The sequence below is a fragment of the Gymnoscopelus microlampas genome (genome assembly GCF_963454915.1).
Source record: "Gymnoscopelus microlampas genome assembly, chromosome: 10".
Lineage (NCBI taxonomy): Eukaryota > Metazoa > Chordata > Actinopteri > Myctophiformes > Myctophidae > Gymnoscopelus > Gymnoscopelus microlampas.
Genome location: NC_139947.1, coordinates 1,956,678 through 1,975,245, shown reverse-complemented (window position 1 = coordinate 1,975,245; position 18,568 = coordinate 1,956,678). Strand labels below are relative to the sequence as shown.

Sequence of the window (18,568 nt, the reverse complement as noted above, 5' to 3'; positions counted from 1 at the left end):
GCACAATCATTTTCCAATATTGTACTAATTTATTCCCAACTTTCCTGACCATTGAACGTTTTTATTGTGGGAAATGAAGAGGGAATAACTCACAACTTTGTTTATTCTCCTCTATCTAGCATATAACTCCAGGAAGACTAGCGACCACTTTGTGGAAGCTAATGGGGATCCTAATAAAGAATAAAGAATAAAGAACTCATTCATTCAAACCAATGTTGCAGGTGCATGTACAGTACACATCATTTGTTTTCCTTATTAAATGAAAACACCACCCTGGATTCACAACACATTCTCTAATGACTTTTTCCTTCAGAATTAAAACTACATTGCTGCCTACATGTATACAAATACACAATCAATACAAATTACAGTCAAAGCTGATGGGGACAGCTGGGAGGAGGCCTGGTAGTGTCTGTAGTACAGGGGGCTTTCACATAGGAAGGGGCCAAACTTTTTTTCTAGTTCAATGTATCAATGGTCCAAACGTGAAACTTAACAAGTTGTCACATATTATACTATATCCTATTGTCTGTGCCCCACACACACACAGACCAAAAAAGAAAAGTAATTAGGATAAGCTCCATGTGTAATTACTCCAGAATTGTCATCTGTTGAACAGGTTCATGAATACTGACCTGAGGGTCTCCAGTGTACAGTGTGGACTCCCCAGTCCAACGCAGAGCTTCGTCACGCCTGAATCGCACAGATCATTATTGCTTAGATCCATTTCTTTCAAACCAGAGGAGCTGGAGCTGAGAACTGATGATAACTCCTCACAGCATCTCTCTGACAGGTTACAGCCACTCAATCTGAAGAAACAGTAGTGATTATCGCTGTTAGTATTTTATGAAACATCACATTATACATGAAACATGTCCAGTTATTAGTATTAGTGGAAAAACATTTCAGTAAGTATTTGTATTATTTTATCATTACTTCTGAGGATAATAATAAAATCAGTTGAATGGGGGTTATGGTTATCTCCAATTCTGTTCATTTGTTTGTATGTCTGTCTGTCTATCTGTTAGTAAAATAAATCATGAACAGATGGCCAAGAGTTCATGGAACTTAGAGGGTAAATTCAGTAGGCTGCCATGACAAGATGATTAAAGTTGGGGTCAAACAGCCTGGCTACTGCTGGCTATTGTGCGCATTATATATTATAGATATGTCTGGATTATGGTGTGTCATTGGCACTGCAGCTAACCACCACAATAATGTATAATAGAGAACATGAGCACGTGGTGCTCGCCTTATCCGCTTGTCTGGTGTAGCTGGTATGATTGACACGTGTTTACAAACATATACACACACAATATATTCCACGCACAGACGCGCATTATCACGCCTAAAGTAGTTTGGCCGTGATAGTGTCTGTAGTACAGGGGGGCTTTCAAATACAGTAGGAAGGGGCCAAACTTTTTTTCCAGTTCAATGAATCAATGGTCCAAACTTGAGAAACTTAACAAGTTGTCTTTGCATTCGACAGGTTGACAGATATTATTATACCATATCCTATTGTCTGTGCCCCCCAACACACACACAGACCAAAAAAGAAAAGTAATTAGGATAAGCTCCATGTGTAATTACTCCAGAATTGTCATCTGTTGAACAGGTTCATGAATACTGACCTGAGGGTCTCCAGTGTACAGTGTGGACTCCCCAGTCCAACGCAGAGCTTCGTCACGCCTGAATCGCACAGATCATTATTGCTTAGATCCATTTCTTTCAAACCAGAGGAGCTGGAGCTGAGAACTGATGATAACTCCTCACAGCATCTCTCTGACAGGTTACAGCCACTCAATCTGAAGAAACAGTAGTGATTATCGCTGTTAGTATTTTATGAAACATCACATTATACATGAAACATGTCCAGTTATTAGTATTAGTGGAAAAACATTTCAGTAAGTATTTGTATTATTTTATCATTACTTCTGAGGATAATAATAAAATCAGTTGAATGGGGGTTATGGTTATCTCCAATTCTGTTCATTTGTTTGTATGTCTGTCTGTCTATCTGTTAGTAAAATAAATCATGAACAGATGGCCAAGAGTTCATGGAACTTAGAGGGTAAATTCAGTAGGCTGCCATGACAAGATGATTAAAGTTGGGGTCAAACAGCCTGGCTACTGCTGGCTATTGTGCACATTCTATATTATAGATATGTCTGGATTATGGTGTGTCATTGGCACTGCAGCTAACCACCACAATAATGTATAATAGAGAACATGAGCACGTGGTGCTCGCCTTATCTGCTTGTCTGGTGTAGCTGGTATGATTGACACGTGTTTACAAACATATACACACACAATATATTCCACGCACAGATGCGCATTATCACGCCTAAAGTAGTTTGGCCGTGATAGTGTCTGTAGTACAGGGGGGCTTTCACATACAGTAGGAAGGGGCCAAACTTTCTTTCCAGTTCAATGAATCAATGGTCCAAACTTGAGAAACTTAACAAGTTGTCTTTGCATTCGACAGGTTGACAGATATTATTATACTATATACTATTGTCTGTGCCCCCCAACACACACACAGACCAAAAAAGAAAAGTAATTAGGATAAGCTCCATGTGTAATTACTCCAGAATTGTCATCTGTTGAACAGGTTCATGAATACTGACCTGAGGGTCTCCAGTGTACAGTGTGGACTCCCCAGTCCTACGCAGAGCTTTGTCACGCCTGAATCGCACAGATCATTATTGCTTAGATCCATTTCTTTCAAACCAGAGGAGCTGGAGCTGATAACTGATGATAACTCCTCACAGCATCTCTCTGACAGGTTACAGCCACTCAATCTGAAGAAATAGCAGTGATTACATCATTGTTTCTACTTTATCTTGCAATGCTCTATTTTGGGTGGCGTCACGCCTAAATCGTGGGGGGGGGGGGGGGGGGGGGTCAACACAAGCCAATAGGCCTATCTCTATTGAGAAATAGCTATTGCAAATTAATAGGCTACACGTGAAAGAAACGTGAAGGTTCATGAATACTGACCTGAGGGTCTCTAGTGTACAGTGTGGACTCCCCAGTCCAACGCAGAGCTGTGTCACGCCTAAATCGAGCAGATAATTATTGCTTAGATCCATTTCTTTCAAACCAGAGGAGCTGGAGCTGAGAACCGATGATAACTCCTCACAGCATCTGTCTGACAGGTTACAGCCATTCAGCCTGCAGAAACAGTAGTGATTATCATTGTTAGTATTTTATGAAAAATCACATTATACATGAAACATATCCAGTTATTAGTATTAGTGGAAAAACATTTCAGTAAGTGTTTGTATTATTTTATCATTACTTCTGAGGATAGTAATAAAATCAGTTGAATGGGGGTTATGGTTATCTGTTAATTTGTTTGTATGTCTGTCTGTCTGTCTGTCTGTCTGTCTGTCTGTCTGTCTGGCTGTCTATCTGTTAGTAAAATAAATCATGAACAGATGGCCAAGATTTCATGGAACTTAGAGGGTAAATTCAGTAGACTGCCATGACAAGATGATTCAAATTGGGGTCAAACAGCCTGGCTACTGCTGGCTATTGTGCACATTATACATTATAGATATGTCTGGATTATGGTGTGTCATTGGCACTGCAGCTAACCACCACAGTAATGTATAATACAGAACATGAGCACGTGGTGCTCGCCTTATCCGCTTGTCTGGTGTAGCTGGTATGATTGACATCAATTGGAGCTTTACAAACACATACACGCACAATATATTCCACGCACAGATGCGCATTTTCTTTTTACTAACACTGAATCACCTGCTATCTGTAAGCCTACTGAGGAGCTATGACCCGGGTGTGGGAGGTAACGCTAGCTGAGACCTGCGACCCACACTGACTTCATTTGGGAATTCCACACTGACTTCATCCTTAGATTTTATCACCTTTGCCTTGTAAGTTATGTTTGTCTCAATTGTGTTGATTTAAATATTTTTTGTTATCTTACCTCTGACTGTTGACTGTTGTATTATAGTTATTATAAAAGGAAAGCAGTCAGTCCCTAGTCAGTGCAGTGTTGTGTGTACCAGGTGTGCGTGCAGCTGTGCACCACGTTTAAAACAACAACACTGAATGGACAGACAGACAGACAGACATAAGAAGAACGAGCTTTAGCTGCTGTTTGTGATTGTAAATATAAATATTTCCATCCCCCATAGAAATCCACACAGACCGAAGATAAACGAGGGAAGAAAAACAGGCAGACAGAGCTTACATGCATCCCCCTAATCATTCTGATTAATGGATGTGTTTGATATTGAATCGGAAGCCTTGTAATGTTATTTAGCATTTTTTGGGGCATGGTTAAATCAATACATTTTATTTCATGGTCAGTCACTTCATCCTGCCACTGTATAATAGTTGGTCAAATATATTAGCCTTCCCAAACGGCAGTCTCACCTGCCTAAAATGTATAATAGTCTATGTAAGAGCAAGGTTCCTAATTTTCTTGGATAAGCTGAACTAGTTTAAGAGTGCCAATGATTTAAAAACATTGTTTCATTAGCTCTCGGAGAGGTTACAGCCACTCAGCATGAAGAAACATTAGTGTTCAAATCAATTAACCACTTTAACAAACAAGACAGTTTAACAACATTTGAGTACATCTGGGGTCCTATCACGGGTCATATTGACTGCTGTGTGACTGGTCTGTTTTGTATAGGCCTAATTGTCTCCGCCAGGCCGAAGGCATGGCGAGAGAGTATGTTTTGCACCCTGTCCGTCCGTCCTTCTGTCTGTGAACAGCTAATCTCCGGCACCGTTGGCCTGATCACAGCGAAACTTTGCACACACACTCCCCAGCCAATTCCGAGCCTCTGGCCCAAATGTTTCCACAAATGTACCACTTTAACCCCTCCATCCCTATTTGGTCATTATTGGCGATAACTATTTTCAGAAAATAGCAAAAATAGACGATCTACATTAAGCCACAACAAGTCACGAAGCGACAGGTAGTAGATCTGCTATTTCTACCATTTGTGATTTGCTATAGGACTTAAGTAGTTAAATTATTGTATTTACTTTCACATAACATTAAAAAATGACATTAAATGTATCCAGTTATCAGTTCACCTACAGAGCTCTATTGGAGGCTTTGATCACTGGCAGCAGCCCCAGAAGAGCCTTCTCTGAAGGACAGTATTTCTTCAGGTCAAACACATCCAGCTCCTTTCCTGTTGACAGCAATATGAAGACCAGAGCTGACCACTGAGCAGGAGAGAGTTCTTCTGTGGAGAGGCTTCCTGAGCTCAGGTACTGTTGGATCTCTTCCTCTAGAGAATGATCATTCAGCTCATTCAGACAGTGGAACAGATTGATGCTTCTCTCTGGGGAGGGATTCTTCCTGATCTTCTTCTTGATGTACTTGATTGTTTTCTGATTGGTCTGTAACCTACTTCCTGTCTGTCCCAACAGTCCTTGTAAGAGACTCTGATTGGCTTCCAATGAGAGGCCAACTAGGAAACGCAGGAACAAGTCCCAGTGTCCATTTGGACTCTGTAAGGCCTTGTCTACAGCACTCTGATAGAGGTGTGTTGTCTTAGATTTGCATCTAAATAGCTTGGACCACATGGAGGTTGACAGTGGGTTGACACCGGTGTTGATGAAAGAGACAAAGACATGAAGGGCAGCCAGAAACTCCTGAACACTCAGATGGACAAAGCAGAACACTGTGTCCTGGCGCCACCCACCCTCCATCTCTTGAAACATCTCTGTGAACACTCCTGAGTACACTGCTGCATCTCTGATATCAATGCCACACTCTTTCAGGTCTGCTTCATAGAAGATCAGGTTGCTTTTCTCCAGCTGTTTATAAGCCAGTTTCCCCAAAGACAGAATGGCCTGACCTGGATTCCAGTCAGAATGTGTCTGAGCTTCATCATGATACTTCACATTCGTCTGTTTGGACTGAACCAACATGAAGTGGATGAACATATTAGTCAGGGTTGTTGGTAGTGTTCCTTTCTCCACTGTTTTCAACATGTCCTCCAGAACTGCAGCAATGATCGAACAGAAGACTGGGATGTGACACATGATGTGGAGGCTACGTGATGTCTCGATGTGTGAGTAGATTGTACTGGCCTGGTTCTTATCACTGAATTTCTTTGTGAAGTACTCCTTCTTCTGGAGGTCATTGAACCCTCTCACCTCTGTCACCCTGTCAACATACTTTTTAGGGATCAGAGTGGCTGCTGCAGGTCGTGTGGTTATCCAGATGCGAGCAGAGGGAAGCAGGTTTCCTCTGAAGAGGTTTGTCAGCAGAACATCCACTGACGTTGGCTTTGTTTCATCAGTCCAGATCTTAGTTTGCTTAAAGTTTAAAGAAGAACGAAACTCATCCAGACCATCAAAGATTAACATAACGTTGGGATTGTTGAAGCTGCAGATTCCTGCTTCCTTTGTTTCACCAAACAAGTGATGAATAAGTTCCACCAAACTGTATTTCTTCTTCTCCTTCAGTATCAAATTCAGCTCTCGGAAAGTGAATGGAAACATGAAGTGGATATCCTTGTTGGTTTTGTCTTCTGCCCAGTCTAGAGAGCATTTCTGAGTTAAGACTGTTTTACCAATGCCAGCCACTCCCTTTGTCATCACTAATCTGACTGGTTTATCTTGTCCAGCTAAAGGTTCAAAAATGTCTTCTAATTTGATTTGTGCTTCTGTTCTGGATGGTCTTTCAATCTGTCTGACCTCATGTTCCAGATTGACCTGTCCACTCCATCCCTCTGTGATGTCAAGCTCTGTGAAGATGTTATTCAGAAGTGTTGCCGTTACTTGTTGTTTCCACTCAGACACTTTCTCAAACTTATTCTTCAAATTAGACTTGAGGTGTTGTTGCCACCCAGCAGCAGGAGTTCCTAAACGACAAAAAAACAGAGGACATCAATAAGTGCATGTTATGGTAAATATGGTCCTCACATGAGAGGTCTAGATCATTCTAATGTTAAAGGGATCGTGTGTCTGCTGCTGTAGCTGCTTAACAGAAAAGTATTCCATTTGATGTTAGATTATTTAACATGACAATGATTAACCACTACAGCCCTACATAATTTGTCATACTACAAATAGCGTAAATAGCATATCTACATCTACATGCCGCACCATGTTATGAGTTTGTAGATGGGCTATTTTACTATTTTACTAAACTAGAGGTTCGGCCCTCACATCTGTGTCGCACCGCCGATATGACCGATATGACCATAGGCTATATGGCCGTATCAGAGGCAGCCATTTTTATGGATCAGAAACAACATATCTGTTACTTGTTACATGGTTTATGTTGTGTCAGACACCAATGCATGTTCCATATGTGCATTTGATATATGTTTTGTATGACATCAGTGCATGTTGATCTTCATATACTGTATGTGTATTTGACGTGACATCAGTGTAACGGTACAGATACACTGGCAATTTTTCACGGTTGAAAACACCTGCTCCACTCACCGCTTCACGCCTGTGGGCAAGTCACATATTTGTGCCACACTTGTGATTGACAGCCATCAGTCAGAATTGAAATGTTGTATGGAAGTAGCACATGTATTTTAATTAAGTGATTTTATGTGTAAAACTAATACAAATTGAGCAACTATGTGGTCTGTTTGTGACTTTGTATAGATTGTATATGATCCAGCTATATAGACAGAGATCAAGCCTGTGTATTTCTCCTGCCCGTCTCTCAGCATGCAGTAATCTCCTACTCATGCTGATATTTACTATAACTATAACTATAACTATATAGCCTACAACTCCATGATTAATAGCCTTATATGCAGGGGTCTTCAATGTTTTTCAGGCCAAGGACCCCTTAGCTGAGAGAGAGATGAAGCAGGGACCCCCACTACATATTGTAAAAACTTGTGTTGCAGATTAAACCTTTTCATAGATCTCATAGATCACTTCTCATAGAGTTGTTTGACAGCCCTGTCATCAGTGTATGTTGGATTCATGTTAATGTGTATTTTCAGACATTTAATCACTTAAACCGTCAACACTTAGTAAACTTGACCTTTCACTTTGTACTTAGTCTGCTTTTTTCGCCCTCTACACTAAACCTCTTTGCCAAAAATAGCCGATGTACAAGTGAGCGGCTGAGGCTTGTTGTGAGCTTGTAGATCGGCTATTCTTGGCTGAAGTTCATCTCGGAATAGGGATGGTACTGTTTAAGTGGTTAATGTAAAAATAAAAATCCTATCACACAAAGATTGGGCTGTAGTAACTCTGAGGACCCCCTAGGGCAGTGGTTCCCAAACTGGGGGTCGGGACCCCCTGAGGTCCCCAAATGTTTTGAGGGGTCCCCAGATGATTAGCTTCATGTGCAACATTGTTTTCCCACTCAACAGTAAACAAAACAACATACAATATACAGTAAGTGTATACAGGGTATCTGCACATTTCTAAAGTCACACTTTAAGGACTTTTAGAAAAATGAACTAAGTAAAAGGCCATTTCTACAAACAACAAACTATACAATAAATTCAAACATTGGCCAAATTGTCAAATATTACTAAGAAAGAGGAAAACATTTTGAAAACGGCTCACATTGCGAGACATTGTGAGCTTGCAGATTGGCTATTTTCACAATATTTATCTGTGGAACTAAATTTAAAACCTCAAATCCTACAATTCCAAGTGCTTATCAGGGCGGCGGGTCCCCATTTCAAATATGAATATTTTGGGGGGTCGCAGCCTGAAAAGTTTGGGAACCCTTGGCCTAGGGGTCCCGGACCCCCTGTTGAAGACCCCTGATTTATGGCATACATTTAAATAGAGCTTACATAGGCTTCTAAAGTCAATACATCCACAATAAAGTTGGTCAGCACAAAACGATGCTTTAGTTTATTCATACTGTAGGTGCTTAATGTTTGTATTCTATTAAATGCAGTCGCTATATGATCCGGGACCAGCGCAGCGGGACCTCCCAGACGGAGGTCCGGCTGTCATTGCAACAGGCGTCCTGTACAGGACTGCTCACAGGCAGGAAGGAGATACTTGCTGTCTGTTTTTGACAGCTTGTCTGTAAATTATATATGCATTTTAGTTATAAGATAGACCACTTAGTTTCTCTATGTTGATTAATATCGCATCTACAACTAAGTTACAAATTCTATTGATGTTCCCGAGTCCCGGGGGTTCGGTTAACCCTTTAAGACCGGGAACTCGTCTGTGTCACTTTAGATTTCTTTGGCTATTCAAAAATAGCTGATATGCAAGCTCATAGCACCGTGCTATGAACTTGTAGATCTGCTATTTTTGAAAAAGAAAGTTGGGAAAATTTGTGCAAATCTTTGAATATATATGTACATTTTTAACTAAAATCTTTGCTTCTGGGGGGTTCCTGGAACATAACAATTTCAGATGGGGGTCCGCGACCAAATACATATCATTTTGGGGGCCTTGACATGAAAAAGTTTGAGAACCACTGATATATTAGCCTGGTTCCAGACTAATCTGCCATTGCAAAAAAAAAATACCTTGGCAGATTAGGTCTGTCCCCTCTCAATAGAGATTTTATTTCTCTCCCTCCGAAGTTGTGAGGGACCAATCAGATCCCAGTATGCAAATATGAGGCATTTATTTTATTTGCCCCTCGGAAATGCAGGTTCCACACAGAGATTCCAGACTAATATCTACGCAGTGATATTAGTCTGGCCATGCCAGGCTACTGATAAATAGCCTATAATATATCCACAAGTTTCCTAGGGCGTTGTGGGCATCACTTCCTGTCGATTTGATCCAATGAAATCCAATGATATCCAATTAAATCGACAGGAAGTGATGCCCACAACGCCCTAGGAAACTTGTGGATAAAAAAAGAAAAAACTGCTAGGATTTAGAAGACATTTGTAGAATCCCCAGAAGCAAAGATTTGAGTTACAAATGTTTGCTTTAAAAATGATATATATATTCAAGGATTTGCTCATAGCACTCATAGCACCGCGCTATGAGCTTGTAGATCTGCTATTTTTGAATAGCCAAAGAAATCTAAAAATGACACAGATCTTAATGGGTTAAACTGTTCATCTGAAGTGGTGTCAAATTCCACTCATCACTTGTCTTTATGACAAAATATATCCTACATTTGCAAGCATTTCTGTGTTGATTTAGATCATGTTACATTGTCAAGTGCAACAAAGCCATATGAATATTGTTTCAGCATTTAAAATCAACATCATCAATTAAGACAACGACATTGACGGCTGCCACGGAGGTGAATGAGGATGCAAACGCACTTCTAAAGTGTCTACATTGTGTAAGTAGCAAACGCATGCTTTTCTTATGGTCAGTATAAAGTTTAGCCAAATTCTAATTAGTTATGTTTACATTTGTGAAGCGTCAAAGTCTCTTTTATTTACACAATTGGAAACGTGTTAATATGTGATTAGACAACACAGGTTTTATTCATTTTGAAATCTACCTGCTATATATACTGGAAGTTGGAAGTAGATTGTCTAGATGAAACGGACAAGGAGTCTACGCCTGAGTATTACAGACGTGGTGAAATGAAAAATACGTTTTTCACACTTTTAGAGCATATTCGTGGTCATAATTTGGACATACCTAACAATAGATGCAAAAAAAAAGTCCCTAAAAGGACAATCTTAATTACTTAGTCATTATATTATTATATTAAACGTACTGCGTGATGACATAGATACTGGATTTCATTCAACAGTGTGATTCCCATAGCTGCACGTTCCTCCACTCGCACCTTACAAGACTACTCCGTTTTGAATCTCATCGTTTTAAACATACTCAGCACACTAGAATATGTATCTGAAAAATTATAGTTTTTTATAGTTGCATATTTGCAACATAGTTGCAAATATGCTTCACACTGGCCGCCTCTCTCTCCCTTGGGCAGCGTGAGCAGCAAGCAGCCCTCTGCTGCACACAGCTGCAGTAAGTGAGATTCCAGCGTTCCATAGCCTGAAAGGATGGGACCTTCTGATTGGTTGCTATGCCGTTTCAGACTGAAACTTCTAAATAAAATGACCAAAATATTTCACCACAACTTTAAATACCAGTCCACACCATTAAGGAGAGCAGTACAGTCTCCTTGTTTAATGTGTTGTTGATATAATAAGAGCAAAATCAAATAACACTTTTGATTGTAAAGCAAAAGTCTTTATCGTCTGTAACGTAGAATCTTTAAAACATTAAGACAATGCAGAGGTTAAGCTGTGTGGGCTGGACTCCTTTAAATCTTTATGGATATATTTTTTGTGTGTGTCAAAGACTGTCAATCAAACAATTACGAAATAACCAGAGCAGCCCTCAGTAGAAGCATGTTGTCAAACAACAGCATTTAGGAGAGATCAAGAGACAATACAACACGACCAAACTCAAGTTATTTTGGAGAGAGGGAGAGAGGGAGGGGGAGAGAGAGAGAAGGGACAACGGAGAGAGGGAGACAGAGAGGGGGTGAAGGGAAAAGGCAGACAGGGAGAAAGAGGGGGAGAGAGGGAAGCAAATGAAAAAGAGACAAATATGAGTAAACTGAAACTGGTTGCTGAAACTGTTCAATTCAAATAAGAAAGATCAGTTAAAATAAAAACATAATAATAAACAATAGACAGGTAGTAACAGAAGAGAAACAGACATACCAGGTTCTAGATCACTGTTCACCGTTACTGGATCACTTCTTGTTCTTAGGGGAATTTCTGTGACACAAACATGCACGCACGCGCACAACATATCACACCACACACAGAGACACAAGACACATGTCAGTTAACTCCATGAACAAATGAGAAGCAGTTCTCTGGGTATGATGCTAAATAGGAGCTCTGCATCCAACAGAAGTGACATTTAAAAAGGAAAACACATGCAGATGAAATGTTGTTCCTAATGGAGGAATGTCATTTTATCAGAGTCATTTTATCAGTCTCTATATGGAAATCTGAGCACAGGACCTGTCCTCCTAAATATGTCTTGAATTCTCTGCATATGTGATGCATATTTCATCAAATAAAACACACAACAAGCACCCATGTTTTATGAAAGCTGTCTATAATTTATCCTGAATGCTGATGTTGTTTTTGTTGGCGGCTAGGGTCAAATAAGACATACATAGAAAAACATTGTAAGATGACTAGTCACTTGTGCATTTTATAGATATAAACCATGAGGACTTGCCTTCATTTTCTTCATCAATGTCATCTTCAGTTCTCGCTGCTGAGTAGAGAGGAAAATATCAGTTTCACTTCATGTTGTTACAGAACGGAACACCTTCAGGTTAATTTATGTCCCATTTTTCTGCCATGTGAGCAGATTACCCAGATGTTGGCAGTGAACTGTCAGATATACCAGCCACTGAAAGGTCACTTCACACTATTTTAGAACAATGTTTTATTGCAGTGATGTCAGTCTGGGGTCCGTGTTGATCAAGCCTCTCATGAGGTTTTTACATACAGGAGTAGGAGCATGTTGTCAATATTCATTTGTTAGGATGGAGCTCCTGTCTCCACCAGAATGTAGGAGAGCTCAAGAGCTGATCTAACATGTTAGGAGTAATTTCCCAGCAGATGTGTGGAAGGACAGATGTGTTGCATGGGAATGTTCGACAGCAAGATTGTTAAAATATATAATTTAGCTAGAAATTGATTTTGTTTTTGTTACAAACCTTGTATGACAGTGGTGATATGTCAGGTTTCCATGCAGTCACAATTACAAATCACCTGCCTTGTTGTTACAACAATCACCATGATATACAATTTCATAGTAAATATTCGTAGTAACGCTAAACTGAAGACCAGTTATGTCTCTTTTCCACATCTCTGCAATTACTGCATTACCTACTGTAGTCTTTCTGCTATCACACACACTGAAATATTCAAAGTTTAAAAAAATTATGTTTATAAAGAAAATCAATGAATCGAGCTGAAACTATGGAGGTGACTTATGTCACAGTACTGACATCACAGTACTGACATCACAGTACTGACATCACAGACGGGCCACATGAAGTCCTAGATCCACATGAAAGCCATGCAGTTATTAGATCCCCAATGGTAAGAGTGTGAATTATGAGATGTTTGTGGAATACAGAGTATTACAGACCCTGGATGTGGTTCATTTCTTATTATTATGATATATAAATACATATAAAATACATTTGTCTACTACTTCAGATTAGAATTATAATTTGATGTGGAAGGTGAACTCGCAAACCCTAAACAACCACTGCAGGTGTCCATTAAAAAGAGTCATTCATTGTCTAGATGAGAGAATCACACCGCAATGCAGGCAAATATGTAACACTGTAGGGGTTAATTGAACTAATCAATTCAATAGTTGCAGCTCTACAACACTGTGATTACTAACAACACCAAGTTCTCACTTTATAGCAACTGTCTGCCAGGTTCAGCAGGAGGATTGATGATTCATTCATTATGAACACACACATGTGTTATGGTTGTTATGCTCCTCTCTATTGACACCAGGGCAGGAATTTCACGGCGGCCACGGCGGCCATGGCCGTCGTTGCCCCTCTCATTGGCCGTGTGCCCCTCGAATAATGACATGCCTTCACGGCCACAGTGGCCGTGGTGCCCCAGCTGCGCCCAGCAACTGATTTCACAGTTTTTCCTCTGCGCGATTTTCTTGTCAATACGTTTTTTTTAGTCACCAGTCCCTTTGGTTGAGCTGCGCAGCTACAACATGCACAGTGGTAGGTAGGTTTGATTTTAAGCCTCCTATGAACCTTCGGAATCCCGCAACACAGTGTAATAGACACAAAAGCATTACTTGGCCAAACAGGAGATAAATCTAACGCAGCCTGAACTAATCAATGGTAGGTTTGATTTCTAGCCTGAGAGAGAGAGAGAGAGAGAGAGAGAGAGAGAGAGAGAGAGAGAGAGAGAGAGAGAGAGAGAGGATTCTGTAGTCCTACAGACCGATGTGCCCCGATGTTTTTTTCAACAGCAAAATATAGATGAATACATCTAATAAAATACAGCAAAATCCCCAAATTATGAGTCTTAATATAAAGCAAGCAACAGAATAACTGCAAACAAATTCAAAGTGTAGGCTATCAATATCATACAAAAGAGTGACCTCACCGCTCTGATGGACAAGAAATAAATCCTTTTGCAAACCACATCCATGATATCTGTTCGTTTGTCAACAATGTTCTAATTGGGAAGTTTATTTCAGCAGAATGTGACAGTTTTAGTCAGTTTTTTGGTGCGCAACACAGCCCTCGTTTAAGTGATTGCTTTCACCTGCTGCTGCAGTGTGCGGAGCTTGTGCCCAACAGGGCATATCTCCGCCAAGCCAGGGTGACCTACCCAGGGCCATGAAATTCATATGCAGGCATAGTAGCCAATTAGAATGAAATCTGCAAAAACGGACTAATATACTGATACAGAACCATATATTGGCTATATATTATGGCTTTCAGGTGGAAATCTTGTATGTTCCTTTTTTATTATTATTTAAAAAAAAAATTAAAACATGAAAATAGCCAATCTACAAGCTGTAATTATTAATAATTAAGAAATACTATATTTTAAAGAGAGAGAAAATCAACTAAAGTCATTATTAGTGCAAGTTCAATCACATTTCATTTGAATGAAAATAACTTGTGGGGAAAATACATAAAATCTCTCAGAGGTCTTCAACAGGGGGTCCGCGCGAAGGTACTGCAGGGGGTCCGCGAAATTGTTGTTTGATTAAAAAAAAATGTTTTTAAAAACTTTAAAAACTTTTTTTCTTCTTTTTCCAAAAATGTAAATTTGTCTTTAAACATAACATGACATATTTTAATAGCTTAGTAATGAATGCACAATAACATGGTATGTTATACATATTTTGTAGAGAAAGATCAGTGGTGTCAGTTCAGCAAAAGCTAAGGTATGGCAAGGTTAGGGTTGCCAACTCCCAGAGATTAAAATAAGGGACATCTATCCTTTTTTTAGGGGTTCAACCCCCCCAAAACCCCTGAAATGCATAGAAACTATGCATTATACCTATAACACAATGCAAACACAATGGTCTGGTCTTGCACCTGCATTAGGCTACTATTCATGATTTTTTTTTCTGGAGCCAAGGTATGGCACCTGCCATGCCTTGCCATACCCAATTGACGCCCCTGAGAAAGGTCCTTTTGCACACCTACTGGGTCAACCTGTGCTTAGGAGCAGGCAATTTTTTTCATGTTTATTTATATAAAACACAATTTTATACATAAATATATGATATATATAGTAGCCTACCCCCTACCCTACGAGGTAGGGGGTCCCTGCTCCATCACCCCATCAGTTTGGGGGTCCCTGGCCTGAAAAGGTTGAAGACCCCTAATTATTCTGTGAATCTAATGTGATTAATGTGACCCCTACTTCAGTCAGTGAAGTCCAGGGCTGAATGTGACATATTGAGACCTATATAACTAAATATTGATAATTTGCCAACACATTATTTTGTGAAATAAATGGGTTATATTTCACAGATAGTTATACAATTCTTATAATATATTAAAATACAATCATCCTTAACCTTCAAGTTAAATGCATTATTTCCGGGGACTTAAACACTTTTTTTTTGGATGGCCTTCCTGCCCTGGCATTTGGCCTTTGTGCCCTCCAAAAAATGACAACACCAAAGGCCAAGTGGCCTTGCCCCTAAAATGATGAAATTCCAGGCCTGATTGACACTATCATTATTTTCATAATGACAATAATATTTTACAATTATAATATTATTATAAATTAGTCACATCAAAAACGGCTCAAATAAAGTTCCCTAAACTCACTCACCTTCCAGACCCACAGGCCCAAACCGAGGTGGAGGCGACACACCAAGACCAAGCATCCTCCTCACAGACCGGGGCAACATCTCCTTTATACGATCTGAGATGGAATTCACAGTGATAACATATTACATAACAGAGTCAATATCACCATAAAGTACATTTGGGTGTCCTCACCACAATCACTCAAATATCATGAAAATGTAACAAAATAATGAAACTCTGAGGTCTTATTATGAATGGCCAAATATTTACACACTTATCAGTACAATGATGAGTCTCTGGAAATGTGTTTCCTTCATTTTATACAGATCTGTAACATTGGATGTATATGGTTTTGGCATGTCCCTCACACCACTCTGCTAACTACAGTGTGTCTAATAAGTGGTTAATTTTTTGATTTTTCTTTTTCTTTTTACATAGTTTGATTGTCCACAACACCTTATTTGATAAAACAAGTCATTTTGATTTTAAATCATATGATATAGTCTGTTTTTATAATCATATTGAACATTTTTTGTGTGTCCCTGACATTGCTGTCCACCCTGTGGACAGCAAAGGTAAACTGGCCCTTTAAGAAACTTACTTAAGTTTAAGTTCCCTTGTTGTCTTCTTCCTGTCTTACTTCAATGGAGGCTGAAGCTATGGCAAGTTGCCAGTACATATTTACACTTATATATATTGTATTTTTCATAGTTTATGTGTGTAGTTGTATGTTGTCAAGCTTAGCATGTCCACTCTGTCATACTGAAATATCAATGAATGTAAAACCTTTTCTGAAATTTGAAATATATCTGTTAAAAAGTATAGAGTCACCTTGCTAACTGAGCTAAGTTGCTAACAGAAGGTCCAACATGTGCCAATTAAATCCTAAAACTGACCCAAAAGTTTCACCCTGTCATTGTCCACCCTTTGAATTTTTCCTGACAGGGTGGACATATTTTACTGTTGACATATATTACAGTTAATTCATAAAAAGTGTGGTAGCTTGACCAACATGCATTTCTAACTGTACAACATCCACTTAATACAATGAGTAAAAAGTTAAATGGAAAATCACAGTTAAAAAAAAAAAAAAAAGCTAAGTCCCAAATGTACCTTATGGTGATATTGACTCAATGTGATATGATGTTTTTTTTTGGACACATATGTGCGCACGTGCACACACACACACACACACACACACACACACACACACACACACACACACACACACACACACACACACACACACACACACAGTAACATTAAAGGCAGTAAAATGTGTTACTGACAATTAAGGAGTGTGCCGCGTGCCATGGGGATGCCGATCTTTTCTTTTTTCAATATTCATGGAAGTCTCCATATTTAGTAAATCGATTTTACAAAAATGGTTCATGTACAGCCAAAATATAGGCTAATACTACTGTACAGTAAATTGCCATTTATTGTTCACACTGTCAGCTGTTTCATATTACAGTAATGTAAACTCTAGCCTAATGTAGAGGAGCTCTTCTCTGCCTGTCTGTCACACAGCAGTCCCCACAACATGTAGCTCCGCCTCTCTTACATTCGTCTCCCTAAACTTGGCTTATACTTCCGTCGTATGATGGTGTCGCATGCGGTGCGCAAGCCGATCTGCAAGCACACAACTTGTTGTGGATGTAACGCGGTGTGGGCTTGTAGGTCAGCTGTGTTCGCTGCCGTTGTACACCGAAGCAAAAACAGGCACCATCTCGACCATCTCAAGAGCGCACAGACATAAATAAAGCGGTGATTTCAAAGAACTGCAAAATGGCTCACAGACGAGAGAGACGAATAGTCGAAAAAACTTTGCCAGGCAGTAGAATATTCAAATTAGATAGATATTGATCAGTTTCTGGTATCCCTAGCAATATTCAGTGAACGTATATAAGGGGCTGCCCCTTATAAATGTTTACAAAATAATTTGTTTATTCTATTAAATATATGTTTAATTGAGGTATTCCCTTTTTTCTCATTTCATTTTTTTTGCCCATATTACTGTCATGTCTGAATAAAATATTGCTTTTAACAAGTAAAATAAGAAAATACATGCCAATTAAGTATTAACAAGGGAGTTGTGTGGGCACTGATTTGCGCTGATCGTTCACATCCCAGTAGTGAGTGAATCTAGACAACTCTGGCTACACAAACACTGTCGGTTTGAAAGAGCAGTGTTTGTGGGTACTTTTTGATGGGAAATCGTCGCAATGGAGAAATCACATCAAATAAAAACACCTGGATGTGAATCACCTATATTACCTCATATACTGCCTACCTCTGTGATCCGGTCGATTTGAAGAAATAATCCAGCGTTTGAGGTGAGAACATATACCATAGACCCCGCCCACTCTCTGAGTGGACTGCCTCTTGGTCTGGTGTTGTAAATGTGAACTTGGGATTTATTCGGTACAAAATATATTGTCCAATGAGAGTCGGAGGTGGGGGTGGGGATCCCTTACGAGTGGTTTAGGGCAATTCTAATCCCCTCCCCCTTGTAATCGACTACACTGGAGCCAATGTCAGACTGAAGCTCCACGTAGCTTCATTCTAATAATCAGGCTAGTGAGTGTAGGCAGCAGTGTCATGGTGATTTTTTTACTGGCAGGACAGTATTATTTTAATGACGTCACGCGCATGGCACGCACACTTTATTGTACCTTAAATTAGGAAACATGTTTGAAAAGGAAATGTTTTTTAGCTTAGTTTTAGTCTTTTTAAACTAATACAAATGTAAGGAATACCATGAATTATAGAGCTGAAACTATAAGTTTGCTTTGAACGAGTATCTTTCTCTTCTTCGATGTGTGGCCT

The 18,568-nt window shown here is 39.6% G+C and overlaps 2 protein-coding genes across 2 annotated transcripts in view; both read right to left on the bottom strand.

The window, feature by feature from the left end:
* Window positions 1–18,568, bottom strand: part of LOC311053443 (uncharacterized protein) — a 105,434-nt gene that overhangs the window by 72,124 nt on the left and 14,742 nt on the right. The gene's annotated exons all lie outside the window — the stretch shown is intronic.
* LOC311052906 (uncharacterized protein) overlaps window positions 1–18,568 on the bottom strand; it is a gene marked incomplete at its 3' end in the record, with an annotated part of 39,690 nt that overhangs the window by 14,276 nt on the left and 6,846 nt on the right. The window contains exons 5-12 of the mRNA XM_084068205.1: window positions 15,762–15,854; window positions 12,142–12,180; window positions 11,610–11,666; window positions 5,081–6,860; window positions 3,001–3,174; window positions 2,628–2,801; window positions 1,632–1,805; window positions 636–809 (exon numbers count right to left, since the gene is read on the bottom strand). Coding sequence (XP_083924331.1) covers window positions 636–809; window positions 1,632–1,805; window positions 2,628–2,801; window positions 3,001–3,174; window positions 5,081–6,860; window positions 11,610–11,666; window positions 12,142–12,180; window positions 15,762–15,854 — 2,665 coding nt within the window. The remainder of the gene's footprint in view (window positions 1–635; window positions 810–1,631; window positions 1,806–2,627; window positions 2,802–3,000; window positions 3,175–5,080; window positions 6,861–11,609; window positions 11,667–12,141; window positions 12,181–15,761; window positions 15,855–18,568) is intronic.